Source organism: Pieris rapae, chromosome 1 (assembly GCF_905147795.1).
Source record: "Pieris rapae chromosome 1, ilPieRapa1.1, whole genome shotgun sequence".
In the NCBI taxonomy this organism is placed as follows: Eukaryota; Metazoa; Arthropoda; class Insecta; order Lepidoptera; family Pieridae; genus Pieris; species Pieris rapae.
The window spans coordinates 4,266,539-4,276,199 of NC_059509.1; the positions used below are offsets into that span (position 1 = coordinate 4,266,539).

The 9,661-nt window shown below is 32.0% G+C and overlaps 1 protein-coding gene across 1 annotated transcript; it reads right to left on the reverse strand.

The window, feature by feature from the left end:
* Window positions 1–5,779: 5,779 nt before the first annotated feature.
* On the reverse strand, window positions 5,780–8,641 carry LOC110994795 (odorant receptor 46a-like). Its single transcript, XM_022261645.2, has 5 exons — window positions 7,881–8,641; window positions 7,487–7,586; window positions 6,959–7,060; window positions 6,551–6,706; window positions 5,780–5,857 (listed from the first exon to the last, which is right to left on the reverse strand). The coding sequence occupies exons 1-5, from the start codon at window positions 8,639–8,641 to the stop codon at window positions 5,807–5,809; spliced, it is 1,170 nt and encodes a 389-aa protein (XP_022117337.2). The 3' UTR covers window positions 5,780–5,806.
* Between the last annotated feature and the right edge of the window lie 1,020 nt (window positions 8,642–9,661).

Here is a 9,661-nt window from a genome sequence, read left to right on the forward strand (position 1 = left end):
TTATATATTTCAGTACCGCAGAAATGACAAAGCCTGAAAACCGTTCACAGATAGTACAAAAACCCTTTCTCCTGTTACAAGGCTTTATTAAAAGCACTTGCCTAGAGCGATATCATTCCATGAAAAGAAGCCATACAAAGGAATGTTCATCAGCAAGCAAAAGAGGCGGCGGTGATATTCTTCCGCGTGATTATTGCATGGAAAACATACAGATCGAAATGTATAAGGATTCATATTTACATAAAGCACTGTTGTTCACTGGCGTGAGTAATGCGCATGGAAAATTAATTTTCTATAAGCTATGGGGTGTGTACATAAATTGTGTCGATAGAAATAACGTTTTTATATATTTTCCTAAATAACGGACTAAATTTTATTTATTTGTTAATGCTTCATTATATACAACATACAATAATAAAAAAAAGCACAATACAACTTTCTTAACACTTTAAACAGTTCTCAGCCCTAATGAAAGAAAATAAAAACCTTGTTCTAGGTATTAAAAATAACAACCAACAAAGGAAAAAAAATCAAATGTGATAAAAAATATTAAAAATTATGACTAAGTATTAGATTCATAAGATCTGGACTAGTGTTAAGTATTATATACTTTTGAAGAACAGCAGTGAAGAACTCAAAGTAGTATAATAAAAAAAATATACTTAAAATTTGTTACTTTAAGTATATTTCCATTTATCTCTGCAAACCGTCATCTATTGTTGTAAAGACAGAATGTTTCATCTAAAGACAGTTTTATAAATTCCAAGTACCATGTTGAAATAACACAATATAACGTTAACGCTGTAAATGATACCAATGATTAGCTTAATATGATATTAAACATTATACAGACACTATTAAATTAAATACAGTCTTGCAAAAAAGTCTTAGTATCAAGTAAAAGACATTCAATTACAAAACTACGTACAAATTGTACCTAGTTACGCCCTCTAAGTGAAACCCTAATTTTCCGTCTAATGTGTTTCGCAAACAGTGTTTTTTCTTAATTAGCCACAAACATAAATTAATTTAGGTGGCACTTAATGCGTGCGAGGTGCTCTAATTCGCCCGGCTTAAAGCAAAGACGTGTACCATATAGACCTCTTGAGTTATTTAACTAATTTTACATGCGGGGTAAGTTTTAACCCCACTAGCACGTTTGCTATATGGCAGTGTATAATAATTTAAGGTATGATTACATGTGTATTTATCTGGCACACCAGCTTTCATCTGTTTATTTAGTTGACTTGACTCCCGGTGACTAAAGCGTTCGAGTCTCATATCTGACGATGTGCGCTCGAATCATGGCTACCACGCTAAAGGCAAACATTATGAGAAAACCGACATGTCTCAAAGCCAATAATCAATGACATGTGTTAGACATAGAAGTTTAATGACCTATTTGTTTTTATTACAAAAAAATGAGTGTTACTTACACGCTTTAGAAATTATGCTTCTATGACGTAACAAGATACATTTTTCTTATTAAAAAAAATTATTCTAAGTAACAAAAAACAATTATTACCACTAATAATCAGAGCAAATTATTATAATATATTATTGCATGTATTATCTTCTGACTGATACAAAACACGTATGGTAGGTTCAAAACTTGTTAACTGCTAACTTCAGGGTTTTGGTTTATTGGGATGGTGTGCGCGCGCATCGTAAAAAAATACTCGCATAATTTTTCCCCAACGCGCTAAAAGAAGTAGGTATAACTTCAAAATATCGAAGTTTAGGTTTATGTATATCAAGTACAAAACACTCCATATTTATACTTTGTTTCAATGTAAATAATTTTTTTAAATCAGGCCATAATATGGATATAACAGACTCATACAGTAACTAATTTATTGTTTGTAATTAAAATATTTCTTCTACATCGTCTAAAACTATACTATTTGATTTGCTATACGACTTATACCCGATAATTTTATACTATATCTCCTACATGTTTGCTTTCCTAGAACGTGTGCGGAACGAGTTTCCGCGATGCCTTGAAGATAAACTAGATACAGCCTTCGAAATTAGCACTGACACTGAACCTATCTCTCTTGTACAAACATTCATTTAACTCTCTAACGTCTGCTAACTAGATTGCTGCTTGTGGCATTAACTATTAGACGGTATTACATCAATAATTTAATTTTGTCACGAATATTAAGAGAAACTATTTAGAAATATAAATTTTAAAAGTGCGTTTAATCACTGTCATCAGCCATTATTCGAGGTCATAGGTAGACGTACCTCATTTTTCTCCTACTTGCATTGCATCTATTTGCTGGCATAAATGGCTCTGCCAGCGGTGAACCCGCAACTGACAAAGCGAGTTCTAAGATTAAATAGAACCAATCTCAAAACAATGATACGGACAGTTACGGGGCATTGTCTCGTAGTCTTCTTAATAAACATCTTTTTGTCTTAGGCGCTACAGACAGCCCTTTGTTCATAGGCTGTTTCAGCGCAGAGGAATCAGTCACCCACATAGTCCTGGAATACAGGCCCTGGCTAAACAACGTGCTGAAATCGCGAGGAGCAGTGAGGTCAGTCCGTGACGCCTGTGAAGTGCCCAGGAGTCTTGTGCTTCTGGAAGTAGCTAGGCTAGCTAAATTAGCCAGGACTTTACGCCTTATTTATTTTATATTTACGCATTGGGCCAATTATGTGTGCGGAAACTGTGTCTACCAATCTATAACCTATAACAGCCTACATGCTTTGTGATATCGTCGATCCATCTCGTCGGTGATCAGTCAAGTGGTCTTTGGTTTTGCCTTTCCATGCTTAAGGTCTGCATTCAAGAAATCTTCGGGTTTATTAGAAGTTCTCCCTGCGAGCTATATGTGCGGCACCCACGTATCTCCATTTTAAATTCACAATCTTAGTGACCACAGAGAGCGATCTTAAATGACTTCATTTGGGGATACGGTCGGGTCGATCCAATCCAATGTATCCTTCTTGCTAAGTCGCTCAGTGTGATTCTTCTACAGCACTTAAGAGTCGCAAATTTGGCGATTTTTCTTTTATTATTGAATATGACCATTGTCTTATATTCACTTGTTTATTTATTTAGTATAATAAACGACAATATTAATTATATTTCCCAACGCATATTTTGTTTTATTTTAATTCTATGTTCCACTGCAAAACCAGCAAAATAACACATTAATTATTAAAACAGAAACGAAACAAAGTTATGTATCTAGTCTTTTATTATTTCATCTACGTTAAAGAAAATTTCTTGCGAATGATGCTTTGCTTTGCACATTAAATTGCAATATCATATAACATCTTTTACTAATAGATCCAACAAAATTTTATACATAGAAAAATATTTGCTACGTAAAATTTTGTTATAGTCCATAATAGCTTACAGCAATATGTAGAAGATATCTCGCATTATTCAGTGTCAACAGGACGTGCGCCATAATATATGTTTTAATAAAACGGCACGAAAGAGGTAGGAATCAAGAGCGATCTTCAATATATTATTGGTACAGGCACCCTTATAAATCCGGGTTTCGCCATTAAATCATCTTCGTCCGTATGAGTGCTTTTTATTTTTATAGATATCTTAAATGCCAGTTTTGGCTTTATCAATTATTTTCAAAGCGAAACTTGTTATTTAGTTAACATATGATCTATTGTTTAACTTACTCATATTATCCTATTATAAGTAGGTGATTATCATTAAACAATTAAGGTCTGAATTAGTGGGTTGTACTTGTATGTGAAAATAATTAAAACATAAAATTTACTTATCTCTCAGTATAAGAATTGCTATTTTTTATTACATGTATAATGTACGTTCATTGACCATTATATAAGTATGTGCCAAAAACTTTTACTAAAAAATTGGCAAGAGCAAGGCAGTGTAAACAAAAAGTATTTGATGACAAATCAATAAAGACATGAAAAATAATAAATATTGAGAACTATATGTGCTTAATATATTTGATTAGGATCTCAAAGTATTATAAATTACTTCGGACTACTGCGGTTGAAATTCTATTTAAAACTCAGAATTGATATTAAAGCCATTAAATAATACAATGTAGATAACCTAAATATTCGTCGGTTGTATAACAGATATAGATGCGAATATTTAGTAATACAAATTTTTGAACTGAAACTTCTTTAGGCGCATGGGGGTAAACTTTTACGGAACGTTACGAACATGTACAGCGTTTTTGTCGAAGAAAATGAAGATAGCGATTGAGACCGATAGAGAGAGAGTGAGAACCTCCCTGGTCGAGAAAAAATACAATAAAATCAATACTGGTTGATACCAATAGAGTGTTTACAACTAGTTACATATCTTATATCTTTAAACGAGCAATTTTTGTATATATATATATATAATTGGAATCTCGGGATCGGCTCCAACGATTTTCATGAAATTTAGTATACGGGGGGTTTCGGGGGCGAATAAATGATAGAAAATAATAAAAAGGTGGTGTTTGAGTAGTCCCAATTTAAACTGAAAAATGAATCTTCCTGACATCTATCGGCGAATAATAATACAATTTTTTTTTAATTGCTTTAACGACACAACAACACTAAAGCTATTCCAGCATATATAATCTATATTGTTCATATTTCATCATTTTCTTAGTATGTAATTCGTACTTATATATAATTTCCAAAAACACAATTTATAAAAAAATAAAAATACCGAGCAAAGCTCGGCCATCCAGGTACTTACAACTTTAGATTGCAATTCTATCGCATATCGTCTAATGAAGTAAACGCAGATTGTTTTAAAATTTATATTATCATTAGCACGTATAGAGTGTGTAAACAGCGTGAAACACATGGAGTGATCAGATACTGGGTACATGATCATCTATTGGGGCTTTTAACTCAGTAATAATTAATTTACAAAGAAGTTTCACTTTTTACCTGTATAGTTTGTACGCTCATTTTTTATTTTTTCTCAAAACTACAGAAATATGTTTTATATATATTCACCTATACGTCACTGACCTTCGCATTAGCAATTTATTTCGTCCCAAACAATAATGGAAGATTCCGTAAAAAGTGTAGAGCTACCCTCGTCACGTTGGCACATCTTATTTGTCTAGTCACCAGTATTGTTTCCATAAAAATACGTCTTATTACCAGGCCAGACGATCTAACAATAGCTTTGTCGGAGGTTCTTGCGTGTGACGTCATTGTACACAGATAAAACACTAAATGATGTGCTTTATTTGTGCTAATAAATGGCAAGTACAGTGCATTTTAATAGTAATATGTCATTTTTACAAAAATAATTATTATAAATATTTTGAATTTGTTTCACAGGAAAAGAAATAAAGAAAAAACGTTTATCCATTTATTTATTCACACTTTACACAATTAAATAATAATATAACCAATCGAAAGCATGGTGCAACGGGCGACTTTATTGCGACGCTACTAAGCAATCTATTCCAGGTAACCCTTATTAAATAAAACCGTAAAAAAGCAAGGATTTGTTAGTTTCGTTTGGTCATACAAAATAGATTTACACATTTGTAATGTCCTGTAATTTCCTCATTGAAAGTCTATACGAATATGTTTACAGCGTTGTCAGCACATAAATTTTTAAACATCTTTTATTTAGCGATTTTATTTTTGTGCTTATATTTGTTTACTTTTTTAATTAGGAAAGCTTGCCAACGCTTGGCGCTCTAAAATAATGAACTTAATACAAGATTTAATGTAAGAAGCAATAATACGCAAACACGCAAAGAAAAATAAAAATTGATTTCAAAGTGTGAGGGAGCAACTACGGCTATCGGTGAGTTTAACGTGATTCTAGCATCTACTCCATATTTCGTAACAATGTGAAGAAGGAGTAAGCGGAATTCATTATCTGTAAAAAAATACACATTTTACAATTTGGAATTATGCTCTAAATAAAGTCATAACAGTTGCAGGCATTTTAAATACCAGAATTTTATTTGAATGGTTCTTATTACAAAAGCAATTTTGTATTAATATCAATTAGTCATTATAAAGCTAAACCCTTTCCAGGCCCCAGGGAGATTCATGCTTAAATTGCCTTGATTGATTTAATTTTATTATTATCTTTTTACAATCGTAAATACACCGAATACATTTTGAAAAAAAACCAGTAGCGCATTATGCTGTATGTTTCTTGATCAATTGTTTTTTCTAAAGACCACTTAACCTTTTATAGTTGACACACGCCGTGATTATTTTGGGTATATGCTGGTTTTCTCACGATTTTCATCTTCCCCGTATGAGCGCGTGGTGATTGCGCATATATACAAAAAGTCCAATTTACGACCTCAGGGATGTGTGTCGCACGCTAAAGTCACGGCCTTGCGTATTTTTTTATAGTACAGAGGACAAACAGGCAGGAGGATCACCGGATGTTAAGGGTTACCGCCGCCCATGGACACTCACAATGCCAGAGAGCTCACTAGTAAGTTGTCGGAAGTAGTTGAGTACCTAATCTTAATGTTTTCATAAAAAAAGTTCGATTAATTTAAATCAGGTTAAGCTTTACATTTTGTAATACTTTATTAGATTTATTACTTACTGATGTAAATGTACTAAGAGACATCGGAAACATCCTCAAACCAGTTATAGAAAGAGGCCTACTTGCCCTCTCCACGAAAATTCTCATGTTTCTTTTATAGGCACGAGATTGATGTGTCCAATCTGAGCTGTATATGGCATGGGAAAGAAAACAGCTCTGAAAATTAAAATTATAATTACGTACTAATATCATCTGATGATTAGTAAGGCCAACTGGTCACTTTATATTTTTTAAGCTTGTTTGAAATTTTCAATACACGAACACTATATAATATGGTTTATATAAAGTCTTCATATGACTATTGAATAGTTTTTGTCACTCTTATACGATATGATATTAGATAATATAATTTAACCGGAATTTCGTTATTATTTTGATATTATTCATAAGAATAAATAAATAAATTACCTTATCCATAATTCGAGTTCCAAACCAGGATGGAACTAGGATTTGTATTATCATTATGAATATATATGTTCCGAGAAATATGTAATATTGCCAAGTGGAAGGCTGTAATGTAAAAAAAATACACACATATGTCCTACAATCTTAGTTTGAGGAACCTTTTCCTTTATAATTCTTTCTTTAGCTAACACGTCATCTATTTTTAGGCTGTGGTTTTTCATGATATATATAAAAACATCTATCACCATCGGTGCCCAACGGGATGCATTCATCTCGACCTTTACGTTAAAAAGACCGCTTAGATACAAGGTTTTAACACTAAATGAATATGACAATGAAAAATATTAACAAAATAACAAGAATAGAATAGAGATGAAAGAGTTGTGTCTTTGGAAGGTTCTGGAACATAGCGCATATTACATAATTCGGCGCAATGTCTTCAAAAATATAGACAGCAGACAACACTTGTGTAAGTAAACCATTGTTAAGGTGATTATTGTATTTATTTAATATTTAAATGAATTTACTTACCAACGTAAAACGAAATAGGCATACACAAATGACAGCAGATGCAATGCTGAATTGGACGAATAAAGATACACTAAATACTTCTTCTGTCAGTTCACAAAACCTAAAAAATAAATATTAAACTGTGTACGAAATTTAACTATAATAAAAATAAACATCACTATAGCCTTCTTGAAAGAATTCGTAAGTTAAATTTTGTAACAAAATATTAAATTTGTTAACGCGTTTAAATACCTATTACTACAATCGAGGTACTGCGTTCGATTCCCCGCGAAAATTGCTTCGGTTTGCCACGCCTGCCTTAACTATCAATGAAACGGACTAAGAACTAAGTTCTATGCCATGCCCACACTTTTTCTAAATACCAGAATTATAGAAAATTATTATATAAACTTACTTTGCAACGTCATTGTATCGTTCTAAAGAACTATTCAATTTCAGGATTAAATTTCCCTCAGCATCTGTACACTGGGATCGATCATGGTTGATCGCAGATGGCATATTCGTAACATTTTTCAACTTCACAGCTAGAATATCCAATTGGGCCATCACGAGAATCATAAGACCGAGAATAAATGTATCGATATTTACATTGTTCAACATATGAAAATGTATGCCGATGCTCTGGTAAAAATATATGGGATAAATAAGTGTATGAGTGGTATTCTCTGGTATAAATGAGTAGCTACATACGGGGGGAGAGAGTGGAGCACCGAAAATCAAATGTAATAACAAAGGCGATGTGACATGAGTTATATTAGATGTAAAGGAAACCACTGCAACTATTCTCCAATAGGTGATATTAAATTTATTCGCCTCACATAAAATGTGGTATTCCTCCTCGTTCTCTGGTTGAAATAAGTCACTTTTCAATATACTGAGTAGTTGGGTAATTTTTGCTCTCATACAAACGAATGTTAAGACTTTCGACACAACACCAATTGTTGTAAAATACAAAATAAGTTCTTCAATGAACAAATCTAGCTGATTTGGCATGAAATAGAAATTGATTGAAAATAAAAAGTCGTATATAATTATGAAGAAAATCACAAACACAGCGGAATATATCAAATGTAATTTATTATTAGGTTTCGGGTGTATGCCTAATATATTCCAAAATTTTTCATTAATTTGAAAACAATGTATGATATCACCCATTGTATTTCCTCTAGTGTGTTTCCTCGTGTTCTTTGCAAGTAAATGTTGTGTCAAACGAACTTCTTTGTTCAATAATTAGTGTAGTAAATAAAGGCCTGAGTTTTGTCTTGTTATTAAAATGCATTGACTTAAACGTTCATATGAAAGAGACTAGAAAGTGTAAATTTAATTGACTTATTATAAAAAAAACTGTAAAGGCATTATTATTATTAAGGTGTTATTAAATGAACATTTCGTATATAAGTAAAAGCTTGCTACTTTTCTGTTTTAAAATTAAGTCTTTAAAGCTAATTCTGATTACTTATGGAATGGACTGGACTATTTATTTTTCAAAATTAAAGACCACTATCTACGAGTTACAATGAAATACTAATACGTTTTAGTTTTTACTAATCAAAGATCTCACAGCAAAAAAACTGATTATAGGATTAATTACGTTATGAATACCTTAATACACCTACTGACTTGACGACAACTGTGTTACAAAGTATATATACCTTTAGTTACCTTTAGACGTTTATCAATAACAGATTTTAAATTAGGTATGGGAGAATCGAATAGTTAACATAATACAACGAAATTTTGTCTGGAAAACAGTGTTAAGCCCATTTGAACTAAAACAGAGAGAACATTAGTTCCATTTTTTTTATATTCTTGATATGAGAGAATACAATATAACATTTAATTTTAAAATTGCAAATATTTCGATATTTTTGTACAATACTATCGCTAAGGTAAAGCATTATAATGTAGTTTTGACGGTACGGTAATCGTAATAATAAATTAATTAAATACAGCATTTTCATAAAAAGCAAGAAGTGATTCTATGGTCAGACCACAAGTGGATAATTTATGCCATTACAGGTCGAAGTGTTTTTAATATGAACGTTATAGAAATATAGGTTAATTGCGGAAAGCCGTATATTTTTTAATGAGATGCAATTAGTAAAGGTAACGTAGTCCACTAACAAAATGGTCTCGTTCTAATTACCAACTCGGTGAGAAATATTTTTGCCTTTT

Excerpts from the sequence above, each read along its gene's own strand:
- LOC110994795 (XM_022261645.2), bottom strand. The coding sequence starts at position 8,641 with ATGGGTGATATCATACATTGTTTTCAAATTAATGAAAAATTTTGGAAT. Across the intron at positions 7,061-7,486 it reads GCCTATTTCGTTTTACGTTG|CCTTCCACTTGGCAATATTA; the intron begins GTAAGTAAATTC and ends TTTACATTACAG. Across the intron at positions 6,707-6,958 it reads GAACTCGAATTATGGATAAG|AGCTGTTTTCTTTCCCATGC; the intron begins GTAATTTATTTA and ends TTTAATTTTCAG.